This window comes from Tenrec ecaudatus, chromosome 10 (assembly GCF_050624435.1).
Source record: "Tenrec ecaudatus isolate mTenEca1 chromosome 10, mTenEca1.hap1, whole genome shotgun sequence".
Classification (NCBI taxonomy): domain Eukaryota; kingdom Metazoa; phylum Chordata; class Mammalia; order Afrosoricida; family Tenrecidae; genus Tenrec; species Tenrec ecaudatus.
This window is the reverse complement of record NC_134539.1, coordinates 144,003,953-144,021,106: the sequence shown is the minus strand read 5'-3', so window position 1 is coordinate 144,021,106 and position 17,154 is coordinate 144,003,953. Positions and strand designations below refer to the sequence as shown.

General features: G+C 47.4%; 1 protein-coding gene across 16 annotated transcripts in view; it reads left to right on the top strand.

The window, feature by feature from the left end:
* BPTF (bromodomain PHD finger transcription factor) overlaps window positions 1-16,723 on the top strand; it is a 121,638-nt gene extending 104,915 nt beyond the window's left edge. Inside the window, exons 25-30 of one of the 16 annotated variants that reach the window (XM_075562095.1) lie at window positions 2,023-2,336; window positions 5,137-5,310; window positions 6,074-6,266; window positions 7,014-7,098; window positions 11,549-11,735; window positions 15,235-16,723. In XM_075562095.1, the coding sequence (XP_075418210.1) occupies window positions 2,023-2,336; window positions 5,137-5,310; window positions 6,074-6,266; window positions 7,014-7,098; window positions 11,549-11,735; window positions 15,235-15,277 (996 nt within the window). In that variant the 3' untranslated portion in view covers window positions 15,278-16,723. Of the gene's footprint in view, window positions 1-2,022; window positions 2,337-5,136; window positions 5,311-6,073; window positions 6,267-7,013; window positions 7,099-11,548; window positions 11,736-14,682 lie in introns of all 16 variants that reach the window. The other 15 variants (XM_075562099.1, XM_075562090.1, XM_075562094.1 and 12 more) reach the window with 15 other exon arrangements.
* The last annotated feature ends 431 nt before the right edge of the window (window positions 16,724-17,154 follow it).

The following is a 17,154-nucleotide window of genomic DNA, read 5'->3' as shown; positions in this document are numbered from 1 at the left end:
AGTATTGTAAACGTTTTACCAAATTGTTTTAGAAATTTAGTTTTAGAAGCAGTAAATTCAGGGGCATTTACCAGCTTTGCTGGGTAGCTGTTTGCATCGCCCTGGAAGCAGGGTCGGAGAGCTTTATTCTGAGTGAGGGGTTTTTTTTGTTTGTAGTCTTTCAACCCAGCTTTGTTTAGCCCGCCTCTGAGCCCACTCCTCCCTCCTCTTCTCTGTCTGGAGCCCCGCAGGGCCACGGTAGCCCTGGTCCTGGTGCTGGTAGCTCTCTGCTTTGTGGAGAGACTTTTGTCCTTCTGTCACTGATACATGCTTGGACAAGGAAAAGGAAGAAGCTCAGGCGTATCTACTCAGCACTCCATCTTGACCATCTGTCTTCCTAAGAGCCGCCCTGTTAAGGGCTCCGCTGCTAACTGAGTGATGCCTCATGTGGGCCCCGCAGAAACAAGGCCTGGCCATCTCCTCCCCAAACCGTTCCCTGAGACCCGCGAGAGCACCGCTCCCTCTGACAGACACGGCTCACCAGCCCCTGGGGCTGATTTTCTTCTCTAAAGGCCAGCCCCATGGTGGCATAGCGACTGAAGTGTGGCTGCTAAGAGAAAGGTCAGGCGTTCAAGCCCACCACGGGAGGCCGATGCACCCCTATGACCAGTTATTGGGAGTCGAAGTCAACTGGGCAGCAATTGATTGTAAATGACATAAAGTAGGGAAAATGACTCTGGATTTTTCTTCTCCTCTCCTTAAAAACAAACCCATGTGGACTGTGTCTTAAGGCTGTTGAATAGTTAGTTCTCCGCTTCTCACTAGACTGGCTGCACAGCGAGTAGATCCCGAAACCGTTCACCAGGGCTCTTCACGTTTATTTGTTGCCATTTTTGTGCTGTTTTTAAAAAGAAACACAGTGATCATTACCGATAGCGGGACGGGAGTTGGGGGCAGCCTGTGCAGGGACGTAAAGGACCGGAGCAGAATGGCGTCTAGTGGTTCCGGTGTCCGCAGACCTTGCTTGTTAGGCCAGTCCTTGGAATGTGTTTGGTATTTTCTTTCCGCAGGCCTCTCTCTAAAGCCTGTTCTTCTGAATATACAAAGGCCCTGTGGGTCCAGAGTCCATTTAAATGATCTGTTAACTCATAGCACATGTATCAGAATGACAGAGGACAGTGTCCATGGTACGATCTATCTTGTCTCACTTTTGTCTCTTCTGCCATCATAAGACTGAGAGACTTGAGGCCCCGCCCCCACAACCTGCTGGAATGCCGTATGCAAATGTAGATGATGGTGCCAACCCTGCACTCTGGGGGTGGGCACGGATTGTCTCCGTTTCTAGGCTCTCTGTCCTCCCAGTGATTCTCAGCACGAGTGACACCGAGGGCTGATGGGTAGATGTCAAGCCCAGGCCGTGTTTGCTTTGGTTTGTTTTCCCCGAGGAAATGGAATTTGCTTCCGACATCGTTTCCAAGAGCAAGTCGTAGGCCTGAACAGTGGCAGTGTGTCCACAGAGTAGTTCACGGGGAAACAAGACGACAGGTTTCCACTTGCAGTGAAATTGGCACTGGGCATTGGTGTGTCGCTGTGCCCGGCTCTGCCGCTGGCGATTCCAGACCCGGAGCAGGCTGAGCAAGGCCGGTCTGTGTCTCCGTTTCGCGGTCGGCCTTACTCTAAGGGCACGGCGGGGGCAGCCGAGGAAAGCCGTCCTTGGGTGAGCACACTTGCAGTGACGTCCTGACCCGCCACTGGGAACACCAGGACCGGTGTGGGCAGGCCAGGAGAGACACTCTCATAGACACTGGTCACCTTCCTGCCAGGCCACCTTTCACAGTGGCTCCTGGCTTTCTAGTGGTTAAGTCAACCTCGTCTTCTGTCTCTGACCAGGCTGATTGGCTTTTAGATGTCCTACGAAAGGCTTGTCTGGCGCCCCTGAAGCAGAACCCTGAGATGGCAGTTACAGGAGGTGGCAGAGAGGCCTCTGGCCAGCTCCCACGTGTCCCGAATTCTAATGACAGTCTTGTGTTTCATTGGCCACAGGAAGAGCTAAGGAAAGACCTCAAACTTAAGAAGGAAAAGGACCTGGCCCAGGCCACCGCCATGGCCACCGCGCCCCCCGTGGCCACAGCCCCGCCCGCCCCGCCACCACCGGCCTCGCCTCCGCCCGCCCCGCAGCCCCCTGGCCTGCTGTCCTCGCCCGCGCTGCCCGCCGCTTCCCAGAAGCGGAAGCGGGAAGAGGACAAGGACTCCAACGCCAAGTCCAAGAAAAAGAAAATGATCTCTACTACCTCAAAGGAAACCAAGAAGGACACCAAGCTGTACTGTATCTGTAAAACGCCTTACGATGAGTCGAAGTGAGTAGCCCTTGTTGAGCTCTGGGTGCCTTCCCCGTGTAGCTGCTGGTTGGAGGCCGAGGAGTAGTCTGGGAGCAGTTTCAGTGAACGTAGGCAGAAGCCAGGCTAACGCTGCTCCCCCAGGACCCTCACCCGACACGCGTGGCGGGAGAGGAGCGTAAGGTGTTCGTTCTCTCACCTGTCTGTGTCGCGTTGGTCTGTCGCCATCCTCTTACTGTCAAAAACAAGCTTCCTCGGTCGGGTGAACTCTGGGAGGGGGAGTAGTTGACGCTGTTGAAGAAATGTAAACCCCCTACCAATTGCACAATAAATTTTTTTTAAAAAAAACAAAACAAACCCCCCCCAAATCAGCTTCCTGTTACTCCTTGCTCTCCTCTCTTCTCTGGGTCAACTCCACGCCTGTCACTGACCGACCTGGAGAAGGGGCGGTGTTACGGCTGTTGCCGCCTCTCTGGGGTCGGGCCCCAGCCTGGGACCGACCGCCGGGAGTGCGGGGACCGCGGTGTCAGGCCGGCCTGCTGAGAGGCTTTCTCTTAAGCAATTCGGTGGGCTTTGGATTGGAATACGGCACCTTGCTTTAATACTCTTTTTGGCAGCGTTCTTCCTTATTAGGGGCAAAAGTTTCGGGGGGTGGGACGGGGAAGATCCTTTCACAATTCCTCCAGCCTGACCCTCCAAAAGTTGATCCGCATTACAGCCGGGAGCTGTTTTTGACAGTTGTGACTCGTATTGGTGACATAAACAATTTCGAGGCCCGCATCCATAAATGTAGCTTCATCTGTTTGTTGTGAGTGCTGCCATTCTAAGTATTGAGCATCTGTTTGGGCCATTCAAATGTTGGCCAAGCGTCTGTAGGCCAAAATCAATCCTGATGTGTTGTTTTGTTGTTTTTTACCCACAGAGCCAAAAAGCGTATCTGATTATCCCAAAATGTGTGAGCATTTTTAGAATCAGGAAGGCAAAACCCTCCGCAGTGGGTGGGTGGGTAGGGGTGGTCTCGCAAACGATGTCTAAGTTACAACCTGGAAGCTGCTTTGCGGAGCTGCCTGCAAACGCCAAACCACAGCTTTGTGCTGGCAGAGCGAGCTGGGTGTGCCATGCCACATTGTGCCCTTCCCCTTGGCTGGGGCAGCTTCACTTTCCATCGCCCTACCTGGGTGGGGATTCCTCAGAATGGGAAACCTGGCGCCCTCTTCACCGATGTTGCCCTTGGTTCACAGCCGGGGTCCCTCCTCCCTTTAAGCAAAACCCACTAAGCGGGTGCATAGAATTTGATTGATTGGCTCTCGTTACACAAAGAGGTGCTTTGGGCGTGTTTTGATGACCAGATGTGTTTGGCCCGTGTGAAACACTTGCCTCCGGAAATCCATCTCACCCCAGCGCTGCATTAGAATGAGATCTCCGTGTCTGCGCGCCCCCTCTTGAGATCGCCTTGTGATTTTGTAGAAGCTTTCACGTTTTGTTTTGTTTTTCCTCCCTTTTTCCCACGTAGCACTTCCCCGTGCCCAGGTCCCTTCGTCCCTGTTCCAGTTGGGACGAGTTAGTGCTCTTCAGGAGCATACTGTCATCTTGCAGACTCTCTAGTTTAACTTGAGGCCCGTGGGGAACCCAGTGAGAAACCATTGAAATGCAAGTCCTGAGCTTACACCCTGAGCCTAGCCCACGGCCATGAACGTCATAATTCAGAAGAAGAGATCATGGCGATAGGTGCCCGCCTCAGCCATGTGCCTGTGGATCACGGCTCCACAGTCATGAAGCTGCTGGTCAGCCGGACGCTTGAGGATGACATCCGGCCCTCCCCTCGCACTTCCCCAGAAATGCCGCAGAAGAAAAGGAGGGGCGTGGGGCCAGAGCCGCCAGGCGGGCTCCCTGTGCCCCATGCGAATGCTTCCCTTCCTCCACAGCCCCAGCACATTGGGGAACACCCTCCAGGACTTGTCTTTCGAGTCTTGTTCCAGAACAATCCTTGAGTTCTCACAGGATCAATTCCCCATACATCTGGGCCTACCCTGCCTACGTAACACTGTTGGAAACCTCTCACGATTTGGGGTACCTGTCCCCATAGCGTTCTCTGCACTGGGTTCCCCTGGTTCTGGACACCCCCACTGCCCCTAGACCCCTCTGTCCACATAGCCACCCACCGACCCTTGCCGCCATTCATCCAGAGGAAACAGGTTTTTATTTGAAGACTTGGTAGACACTGACTTGCTACGCGTCCTGCCCCCAGCGTTGTCGCCCATCTGCCATCGTGACCATTCACCTTGCACGCGTGGCCGACCTACCTGCATGCTCCTCCTATGCTAACGCCCACTTGGTGCTCGCGCTTCGCTGTGTTTTCCAATTTACCTTGCGAGACACACTTTCAAACCTATCTGAAAACAGCCCGGACTTTGAGATGGCTTCTGTGACATAGGTTTGACAGATGTAAGTCTTTGATGCCTTGGCTTTGGTTTTTTCCTTTGTGTGTGCGCGCCTGTACCAGTTTGGCACCCGATTCATTGAGAGTGAGACATCACCAGCGTCTCGTTTATTTTCCTTTTATTTTCTTTCTCAAATTTCAGTCTGTTTCTCAAGACCCACCTGTCACTGAACAGTGTACTTGTTGAAATCAATGTGAGTGCCTCTGTGTGTCCCACGCGATACAGTGTCAGAGGCTGTTGCTTGCCAAGGGTAGAGTGGTTAGACTCAGGAGAAGACAGTCAGCCTGTAAGAAAGTGAATCAGGGCAGGGAAGACAGATTGACGTACCATGCAGCTCAAAATGACAACTACATTGTCATTTTCATTGTGAATACTTTTAGGTTCTATATTGGCTGTGATCTTTGTGCTAACTGGTATCATGGAGAATGTGTTGGCATCACAGAAAAGGAGGCTAAGAAAATGGATGTGTACATCTGTAATGATTGTAAACGGGCACAAGAGGGCAGCAGTGAGGAATTGTACTGTATCTGCAGAACACCTTATGATGAGTCACAGTGAGTTCTGATAAGAGCATCATATTTAATCATTTAGGAAGCCAAATTGCTCTGACTGGTTATTTATTTTAAGTTAAGCAAGCTTATTTTTCTGCATATATTATACACTTACATTACAAATTCCTTCCCAGTTTTTTTGTTTTTGTTTTTTTTCCTCCCTTTTTCCCCTCTTTACCTCCTCTTCAAAGTTATGTTGCTTCATAGTGAATGTTTGAGATGCATTGGGGGAAATATGGTTTAATATGGTATCCTTGATTTCTTTGATATATAACACAGAAATTAATGAGATTTCAAACTAGCCTGAATTTTGTGTGGACTTTTATCAGTGTTTGAAATGGTGCTTTATTGTAGGCTAGACAAATACTAATTTGGGTTACAAGCACTGAGATTGTTATTAGCTTGTAGGATTTTGAGCTCCCGGTGGGTAGCCAATATCCACTTCCCATTTGATATGGTACCAGTTGAAAGATACTTGGCTTTATTTTGTTTGGAGCTTTGAAATCAATAAATATGTTATATCCCCCTCCCCCCCCAATTGGTTCCTTATACGATAGGGTCCTTAATAGAACTTTTACTGTTTGTTCTTAACACCAGAAATGCTAAATTAAACACGCTAGTGGCAGGCGTCAAGAATATGAAGTCTCTTATGCTCCGGGGGATTTAGCGCATTGTCAGATGCATGCTTTATTACTTTCAAGCGTAAGTTATAAGTTAACGTCGCCCCACCTGTTTTAAACTCACATTTCCATTTCGGACCTTGCAGATTTTATATTGGCTGTGACCGGTGTCAGAATTGGTACCATGGGCGCTGTGTTGGCATCTTGCAGAGTGAGGCGGAGCTCATTGATGAGTATGTCTGTCCGCAGTGCCAGTCGACAGAGGACGCCATGACAGTGCTCACCCCACTGACAGAGAAAGACTACGAGGGGCTGAAGAGGGTGCTGCGCTCCCTGCAGGTTAGACGCCGCTCGACGCCGTAGTTCGAATGAAAATCAGCTGGCACAGCCTTGGAAGCATCAAGGGTTTGCACTTTTCAGTCCCGGACTGTGTGGTTCTTTACAGCCTCCCAGACGGTCCCTTGAGGGGCGTCACACACTTCATTTATTCAGGGGCCAGTGCTCGGGGGCATGCCACGGTCATAGCCCGTCTTAACTGCCGCACAACAAGCCCACAGAGTACCTCAGCTAAGAGGGCCACAGACCACATCCACTCTGATTTATTGAATACTATTATTTAAGATAGTTGCGTTTTCAACCTACATTTTATGTCTAAAGACAAGTTGACCTCACTAGATGCCCTGGATTGATGCTTACTTAAATTCTAGTGAGATGTAAATCTCTCTCTTGAGCTTTGAACCACAGGTAACGGGGCAGCCTGCAGGAGTAGCCAGCGTTGGGACGTTTGCAAGACACAGCGCACTGGATTGGGACTCTGCCCAACCGTAGTCATAATCAGAAGAGCCGAAATGAAAAAACTAGTCCCCTTCTGCGACTGGATATTACTAAATGTCACGTGTCTGCCACTTCATTCCCCAGCCATAAGCATTCCACACTTGGAACGCATCTCACCCCAGTTTTGTAGAAACGATTGCAATGTGACATGGCTCATTGGCAGTTCATCAGTTCGGGGCCCGATAACAGGCTCCTAGACTAGTTGACTCAGCAGGCCCATGCCAGCGGACTAACACTGTGTTTTTACCATAGGCCCACAAGATGGCCTGGCCTTTCCTCGAACCAGTAGACCCTAATGATGCTCCCGATTATTATGGTGTTATTAAGGAGCCAATGGGTAAGTACTTGGAGGGAAGGTGCAATTTGAGCAGAAGTCTTGACAAACTTGAGGCACCTTGAGTGTAGCTCAAGCAGCGCTGGTGGGACTGTAATTGGCCATGGCTGCTGTGGAGAGTGAGTTGGGAGGAGCTATTAATGTTTAAATATGCATCTTCTTGGACCACAATGTCTTTCCCTGCGATTTGCTTTGCCTGCGCACGTTGTTCAGCATAGCAGTGCTGATCACTGTCAATTCCCTGGGAAGGGCCTAAGTAGCCGCCAGTAGAAGAGTAGCTAAATCAAATGATGTCGCCACACAGTAGCGGATTATGCAGCTGTGTAAAAAAAGAAATGAAATCCGTGACTGGGCGGTGTCTCTTGTCCTCCCCCGACCCCTCCATTTCATCTTTTCAGAAGGAGACCATGTTTGACGGCCCCACCATATGCATGGGGGGAGGAGGGTTTGTAGTAAAGAATAAATAGCACCCATAAAGAAGATGAATAGCTGTCAGGGATTACATTTAAAAAGAATCCTTTTGCAAAAAAAATTATAAAAATTAAAGCAGGGAGGTAGGTTTCCAGAGCTCCCAAAAGATGAGTAGTTCCACAGCTGGCGGGGCTCTTGAAACGAGCAGGGTGTGTGTGTGTGACAGCAACGTCGAAGGGGAAGTAGGCAGATGAAATACCTGAGGATTTGGAATCATTGTACCTGGTTCACATTTGTGGGGGGCTGTTAGGATAGAAAGACTGTGTAAGACAAAGGGGTGTTCTGCTGAGAAGAGCACAGGTAGTCACAGGAAGTTTAGAGAGTGCCTGTCCTGTTTTCCTCACTCCGTCAAAAGGCCATCTTTAGCTGCTGTTAGAGTGAGTGAGAGAGAGGGGGAAGGGGCGGGGGGGGGGGGAGAGAGAGAGAGAGAGAGAGTGTGTGTGTGTGTGTGTGTGTGTGTGTGTGTGTGTGTGTGTGTTGGTTTTAAAATTGAGATCCTATTGTAAATATTTTCTGCCAGGCAGATATTTTAATAGCTTTTATAGTCTTCATTGAATATACCCAGAATTCTTGTCTCTTTTCTGTTTCTTACTGTTTATTTGCCTGAGCCACACCCGGTCATTTGGCGTTAGACTATAGAAGAGAGAAAATCTTACAAGAGAGAGATGGTGGGAAAGGGTGAGGAAACAGGGCAACAAATGTGCTTGACTCAATGGATGGATATATGGATTGTGATGAGAGTTGTACGAGTCCCCAATAAAATTTTTTTTTTAAGTTTACCAAAATAAATAAGGGAGGCAACAGTTTCTAACCTGGATCGCACAGAATGAGCCAGGGACCTTCCTCCCAGTGATGAGTGTGCTAACCTCCCCCCCAGGTCTCATTCAGTAGGTGTGGAGCTAGGGAGTGGGTAGAGCAAGCCACCTGCGCCCACTACAACCGTGTCAAGCCAGAGACAACTCTCTCCCTGTGTTCATAAATATGTGTAGCGATGCATTGAAAAGTATAGAGTAAACTGAAGGTAGCAGTGCCTTTGGGCATAGGAAGAACCCAATAGGATCAGGATCTTTAGTCTCCGTAAAGAGAGGTCATTTCCTCATCCTGTTTGACAGCCTAGGTTGTACCCTTCACCAGTGTCTGTCTTCTGTGAGCTGCGATTCAAACTCTTCATAATGTGACTGTAACCCCTGGGCCTGGATTGTTCCGTTCTGTGCAGCTCCTACCGCTCCGAGCATTGTAGGCACACCTCTGTTCATGCACCTTCCTGTTATCTTAGGGAAAACTCCTAGCGTCCACATTTCAAAGGTGTATACAGACATTTTTTAGGCCTCTGGTAATAGTTTTCCACATTGTAGGCCTGCAGATTGAACCTGCCCTCCCTCCCCTGCCGTGTGTCTGCGCCCTCTCCCTCCACACTCTTGAGACCCTGGGTATCAGTCAACCACTGTTTTGAGGGAAACTTTTGTCTATTGACGTGTGGTAGTTTTGAACACCGTCGGTTCAGAGATGAGTGATCATGATGAGTCCTGCCTTGGGCACTCAGCTTTACCTGCCTTTTCCCCATCTCCAAGGCACATAAATCCTTGCCTACACATGATCATTGTGTGCCCAATGGTTTTAATACTTACCCCTACACTTTAATCCACTTAAATTTATCCCGGTGTACAATGTAAGGTAGAAAGTTTTTCTGACAGGTAGTCAATTGGCCAACTCTTATTTATTGGTGAATGTTTTGTTCCCCTGCTAATGTGAAATGACTTTACCAACATATATGAAATTCATATGCCAAATAACATTAGCTGTGTTCCTGTTGGGGATTCTGCTCCATCGATGCCCCTGTTCTTCTGCACAGCACCACATTTTCCATTGCCACTGCTGATAACTATATTTGTCAGTACCGAATCAATGATTCCCTCCCGTTAACTTTTATTTTTATTAATCATTTCATTGGGGGCTCATACAACTCTTATCACAATCCATACATACATCAACTGTGTAAAGCACATTTGTACATTCATTACCCTCATTCTTAAAACATTTGCTCTCCACGTAAGCCCCTGACATCAGCTCTTCATTTTCCCCCTCCCTTCCCCTTCCCCCCTCCCTCATGAACCCTTGATGATTTATAAATTATTATCTTGTCGTATCTTACACTGTCCAACGTCTCCCTTCACCCACTTTTCTGTTGTCCGTCCCCCAGGGAGGAGGTTATATGTAGATCCCTGTAATTGGTTCCCCCTTTCTACCCCACCCTCCTGGTATTGCCACTCTCACCACTGGTCCTGAAGGGAGCATCCGCCCTGGATTCCCTGTGTTTCCAGTGCCTATCTGTACCAGTGTACATCCTCTGGTCTAGGCAGATTTGTAAGGTCGAATTGGGATCATGATGGGGGTGGGGGGAGAATTTAGGAACTAGAGGAAAGTTGTATGTTTCATCATTGCTACACTGCACAACCCTTCTGTAAGGGGATGTCCAGTTGCCTACACATGGGATTTGGGTCCCCACTCTACTCTCCCCCTCACTCACAACCCGTTAACTTCTTTGTCAAATGTTCCTTCAATATTATTGATCTTTGCTTCATTTTGTTTTACAACCTTCACAGTTTTCAGAATTTCTAAGTCTAAAATAGGCACCATTCAAGTTCCATTTCGCTTCATATGTTCCAGAACAGGTAGACATGTGTCACCCGAGGATTTGTCCCGTTCCCACACATGATCACTTAATGATCTTTTCTCTGGAACCCATTTACTGGGCCTTGCTACCTGTCTCTTACTGTTCATGGTTCAGTCACATCGAGCAGTCTTGCACAGTTGCTGCCACGGTCAGTTTCAAAGCATTCTCTTCCTTCTTGAACTCCTAACATCAGCTCCTGGCCTCTCCTAATACTTCCTCTAGTGTCGAGGAAGACTTTGCTCGGCTGCTTTGTACCATCATGAGCGGCGAGGCAGTCGTACTCGTCTTTTCCTGCCTACAAACATAAAAATAAAAGTAAGAACACAAAAGCGTATGAAACACACATCACAAAACCGTAGTAGCGAGTTTTTCTTCCCAATTCTAGATCCCCACCTCTTTGAACTTATGACACACTTAATTTTTTTTTTTCACTTCACAAAAGAAAGGCTTGTAGTTCGTTCAAGGATCGTTTGCTGGCCCTTAGGAGCGTTTTCCAGTTCAGTCCGTTGGGGCACCACGCCCTGGCCCCAAAGTCCACTTTCAGCATTCTCTGGGGACCTTGCCACTCCATTCCCTTGCTGTTCCGCTGCACTCCCCCAGTGCTCTGCCTAGGTGTGGCGGGACCAGGTCAGGTGCAATTCCCACACTGTGTCTCCGGTGCTGTCCCCTGTATCGCCCTTAGTCACTGAGGGGCATCATTTCTCATAGTGGGACCAGCCATGTTGTTCTCTCTGTGGACTGGCTGCTCTATTCAGGAACGTCATCCTCACGGCCTGGTGGGCCAGGCTGTGCTCCACTCTCTCCTCCTGCCCCTTCATCTGCTCCCGTGTGCTCTGATCAGATATGTCCATCTCCCAAAGCTGCAGAGTCAATGTCATCCTTTGAAACAAATTCTTTTCAGGGGAGGGGCAGGAATCCACTTAATTTTTGGTGCTGGGGCCAGCCTCCCAGACAACACACTTAATTTTGTACATGGAAAATTTATTGTAGATAATGGTGTGTGTGTGTGTTTTCAACCAGTTGAATAAAGAGCTAGCCAATGTAGTTAACCAAAAATAAAATTTCTAATTAAAAATAAATGTTAACCACCTTAGCAGTTACCAAGATTTATATTTCAAACCATCCACTTAACCAGAAACAAATGGGGAAAAGTGCCTCCTCTTTTACTTATTTTACTTTAAAAACCCCAGCAGTGGAGCTGGCTTGGGGAGGACATGCACCAGTAGGCCAATTGAAGTGTCGAGAAAATGCGCACCTGTGTTGGGAAGAGCCCAAAGCATTGATGACGTCATTCTTTCTGTTTTCCAGATCTTGCCACCATGGAAGAAAGAGTGCAAAGACGGTATTACGAAAGGCTGACGGAATTTGTGGCGGACATGACCAAAATTTTCGATAACTGCCGCTACTACAATCCGAACGACTCCCCTTTCTACCAGTGCGCAGAAGTTCTTGAATCTTTCTTTGTACAGAAATTGAAAGGGTTCAAGGCTAGCAGGTGAGACAATGCCCCGGGGTCTGAGTTCTTTCTACCGCCGCCGTCTGTGCAGATCGAGGTGCTGTCTGGGTCTCTATGAGTCTGTCGTTAACATACATTGCCATCAAGGACAAGCGGGCAAATAGAATAATGAGAAATTGTTCCGTTGATCAATTCCACATGCGTCGTCGAATGTTCACAGCACACCAGCTGTTGTCTGAACTGCCACAGGGCATGGATGGGACGAGGAAGCCAGGCCTCCTCTTGTTGCTTTACATCCAAATCCCCGACCAATCAGTGTACACTCACAGCAGCTGGACAGGACTGGGTAGATGCCGCTGTGAGTTTCCGACACTGCAGCCCTTCACTGGAATAGAAAGCCCCCTTTTTCTCCCTCTGAGTGGCTGTGGTTTCGAACTGCAGACCTTGTGGATCGTCACCACGACACCACTTAGGCGTCCTACGTCCGAATTCTAGCACTCTTAGAAGGCCATATCCCAAAAATACCATCAGGGAAGACCATGAAAGAGACCTTAGAGCACGTACGTTTTTCTTGTTTTCCTGTTTGCTGTAAAATGGAACCCCCCCCAAAAAAAATTCTCCTGACTGCTTTCTCTGAACCCCGAGTAACATCATGCAGCATCGAGCCTTACCGTTCCATTCCTGTGGCCTTGTTCTTCCACGGAGGCCCGTTCTTTGCCTTTGATAGCGACCACCCCTCTGGCCCTTGGGATTCTCCTCCACTGCCACCACCACCACCACCACCACCAACACACACGCGCGGTCCATTCTGGCTCAGCTGCCTGAGATTCAGCCTGAGGAGGTCGGCGCTGGGTTGGGGTTTGTGCATCTGTCTCTGTAGTCTCATGCATACCTCCCAAAGCAGGCAGGGGCTGACCAAGAATGAGTCTAGAGCCGTCTGGACCCCGCACAGCTATCCAGTTACCCAAAACAATGAAAGACTAGAGACCAGTCTGGGCCAGAAAGGCGTGTGAAACCGCATTTCCAGTCACGAGAGGTTGGGAAAGCCCTCCTCCCGCTGTGTCCTTCCCTTCCGTCAGGATCCTTTTACAAAATCGGGAAAGTGGAAGAGCAGGAGTCCGAGTGCAAAGCTGGCAGAAAGCAACAAGAATTCCTCTGGCAGCCGTTCCTGTCGGGCGGGGCCTGGAGGACTGCCCAGAGGAGGTGTCTGGGGTGGAAAGGGTTCATAAAAGAGATTTGTGTGAGACAGAGAGATGAGCAATGTGAGGGAAACCAAAGGCCGTTATCAAGGCCACCCCAAAAAGAACCACGAAGTTGAATAAGAAAGGAATGACATCGTAGCAAATGCTTTTCCCAAAAAGGAGAGAAGTGTTTACATATAGAAATGCATAATTATATTGGTTTTTAACTTTTAAAGTCAGTCTGCAGACAAATCAAGGAAAGCTTTCACTTGAACCTAGAACTTCAGCGTAAGGAACTTGACGGGTCAAGAGTTGGCAGTAGCGACAGGCCACAGTGAGGACTCAGGTGCTTTCTGCAGCGAGAAACTGTAAAATCACTTAAGAACAAAGCGGTGCTGATGAAACAAGAAATGTCTACACGAATCCAGTGACCGAAGGGAGCTTCAGCTGAGTCGTGGTCGGACGGAGAGGCCAGGGCTGTTCTTTAGAAGGCAGGCCTCTGTCTTTGGTTTTTGTCATACATTTTCAGTCCTTTGGTTACATTTCCAAAGTAGTTTTTCATGGAAACGCCCTGGGAAGCTGGGGGTTCAGAACCCCCACCCTGTCATACTTGCCGGCAGAGCACCCAGTCTGAAGGCGGGCGGAGAAGCACCTGCCGCCAGGAGCCTGTGGCCAAACAAGGAGTCTGGGGAAGGGGAGAAGAGCAGCTGGAGGCTGGGTCTGCCCCGGGACCCCTTGCCGTCTGGTGGGGTGTGTGGCTCTGTTCTACTTAGATGCTCTTTATTAACATGGGGGCAGAATGAAGACGTTTGCTCCTCTGCTTCTATACAATTGATAGCGAAAGCATTGCAAAGGTAACTACTTTTTTAGAGTATTTCTGCTGATTTCCAGATAGAAGGCAGAACGAAACATGTAAGTAGCCAGTTACTGGAATTTGGGTTTTATTATTTATGGATTTCCAGGATTTTCTTTGCCAGTTTTCTCCATGTTTTATCGGAGGCCACCAGCCTTGTCAGCACGTTGTTTTCTTGATGGCCCTTTGCTGGCGTGCACCAGTTACACAACCTTGTCTCACAGATCGTGATCTCTCTAGTCTGAGTTTTTACCCGGAATCAGAACTGGGTGTCAGTCTTTATTGTACTACTACCTGAGACCTATCTCAAATATTGCCCCCAGACATGCAGGCTACTAAACAGCTTTTCCCCAAGGTTAAAGAAGATGTATAGTGGTCAACAGTTGATTTTAGCAGCCACGGCGAACAACGTATTTAAAAATCGCAAGCTCCAGGAGTACCGTTGTCTACTATTGGAATATAAAGTACCTGGACTTAGCCCAGTGATTACTTACTGTACAGTAACTTGGCTTACTAAAAAGAGCTGTGAATAAAACTGTGGAACTAGTTGCTGGCTTTAGTAGAAAAATGTGGTATTACTATTACTCCTCCTCTGCTTTTAACAGAATTATTTCTTTATCTTGTCCAAGTGAATGTGTAAGCACACATGAATGCCCATGCACACGTGCCTCTTAGCACAGCGGCGATGCCTCTGTAAAGATCTCCACATGTCCCTTTGGCTTTTAGTAGAAAATATAAGTGTGTTTTATAAATATTGGCTTTTTCCAGTGAGTTGTGTTGGATGTACAGTTTAAAAATTTTTTAATGTGACAGGTGAAATTTTTCTTAGTTGCTCAGATACATTCGCTGGCCAAGGGTGCGTCAAAGAACATATCCACAGCCCCCACATAGCGCATCATGGTTTCCCCCAGTAAAGGGTGCTTAATTGTTCCCTTTTTTCTGTATTCTGCAGGTCGCATAACAACAAACTGCAGTCTACAGCTTCTTAAAGCACAGCGTGTTGATCTAACGTAAAACACGGCAAGGATCTGGTTGTCTGAACTATTTTAAATTAAGGAGCCAGATGTTTTTAGTCAGGTTATCCTGACAAGACTTGACCTACACTTCGTTTTTATTGGTCATAACAGTCCAATTATATTCTTGGCCAATTTTGTCCAACGGACAAAGGAAAAGCAAAGTCAAGGACACCATTATCTTGTCAAGATCAAATGGTTGTACTCTTGTGGCAGAAGCGGGAAACCTTTGTTGAAAAGAGAGAGAGGAGAGAGAGAAAGCAAGAAAAAAGAATATGGGGTCAAGTGCAACTCCATGGAAATGCCACGTCTGCTCTTCAGTGAAGAAGCTGGTTTAGAGTCTCACAGAAAACTCTTGACTGTATTTATTTATTGTTGCAAAAAAGACGCTTTTTTATTGCTGCCCTCATTTGTCAGCTAATTATTTTTTCTTATACAATCCAGCCCCCGTCACATGTAATCCATCCTGTATCTTATCATGATTCCTGTAGATCAGAGTACGAGACAACCTCTAGACGTCTTCTCTTTCTGTGAAAGGAGCTGCTATGTACACATGTGCACACAACGACTGGGAATCAGCAACGCGTCTCTTGTTCGTGGTAGGTCAGGACGAAGCTTGTGGAAAGGCGGGCCGAAGGGTCCCCGACTACAGACTTGGTTGCCTTGGATAGAAAAAGACGATTTGTCATTTACTCTGCACCAGGCGAAAATGAGTAAAATCTATTTGAAGGTATCTTGTTTGTAAACATTTGTCAGATTCTAATTTTTTTCCTTTTGTATTAAAATTCAACTATGGATGTATATGAAACGAAATAAAAGGAGATCATTTTTCTCCCACAGATGGAGGTGTCTTTGAATGTGCGCTAATTTCCTGTAAGCCCTTGTGGGGAGCGGGCGGGCGGGCTGACAGGGAAAGTAAGGCCCAGGCCCCTAAGCTTGTACCTGGTGTTCGCCGGGACCCCTGTGCCCTTTGTAGTTTCTCCCCAGCCCGCGGCCATCACTGCAGAGACAACCAAACGGGCCATGAGACGGTGCCAGGCAGATGATCCCTCCTGGGGCAGGAGTGACGGTTACTTGCACTTTCTGAAGGGCGGTTTCTTTGGTGGCCCTGGTTGGTTTGTTGTTCTTGATTGGTTGGTTGCTTTGGGGATTATTTCCCTACAGAAGGAAAAGTTGTGGAAGCAGGAGGAGGAAAGGGAACCACAAGGAGAGGCATATTGTGCGTGCTTTAACTTTCAGCGTTCGAACCTTAGCGCTGCCTTGTAATAATGACTTCTATCAAATCTGACACTGTCGAATTATAGAGCTTCGCAAAAAGTTTACTAGATTTTGCACTAATTCTTGCTAGCTTTGTCTGACCCAGCTCTGGAATTTACCCAGTGGTGTTTTTTGGTGTGTGTGGGTGTGTGTGTGTGTTTTTGAAGTTTCCTTCTGTGGACTATTGCCCTGCTATGCAAGACCCTTCCCGGACCTGCGTTTCTCTGTTTTATCGCTACAGCTCCAAGCTCAGGTGTCCAGGTTCTTCTGAGGAAGCCCATTCCTTTTTTTGTACACAGAGACATCACTCAGTCCTAGGCTTACAAACTAAAGAGACTAATTGCTCACTCTAGAAACAGCTTTTTTAAGAGGGTTTTTACAATGAAAGTAGCCAAATGTAGGTTATTTGTCCCTCTTTAATGCTACGTATTGTGTTGATGCAAGAATTCTACGTTTTAATGAATTACAAAATTATTCAGCATCTCATCACAGTATTTCTGTACTATTTATTCATATGTAAACATATATTGGCTTAATCGTTTAAAACTGGTTGTGGGAAGAACTTTCCTACCTGAAGGCAATAGAGTGCTGTGTTTTTAACAAATTGTTGCTTTTTTTTTTTTAACTTAATCAGACACTTCATCCTAGAAAAATAATGTTAACATTGGATTTGGTGCCGTTTCTAATGAAACAATGACTGGTTGGTTAGTCGGTTGTTGATATATATTTTCTGTAGCTGTTGGTATTGCCAAATTGTACATAAAAGGTGAATTTTATGGGAATCCTCAGACTAGGAAGATGCTAATTTCATATGTGTATTTAATGGTACAAAGCCTTTTTGCAGTTTTCTATCACCATATAAATACATAGACATTTTATAGTTTTATCAATTACAGAGCTTTAGTCTTTCAAAAGTAGTTTTTGAGAAAAAAATACATTCTTACAAAACGTGTTTCGAAAGCTGCGTTTTTATGACTGTTCTTGGACAAGCTTCTGCTATTCAGCAAGGTCTACTTATTACCGTTTCCCCCCCTTTCAATGACCCAAGTGGCATTTGTGATGTTGTTAAACCGTTTCTGTCCCGGTCTGTGGGCTTGTAACTTGCACCAGCAGATTTCCTGGGCTAAAAGTGTTTTCAATGCTTGTTGTTCATC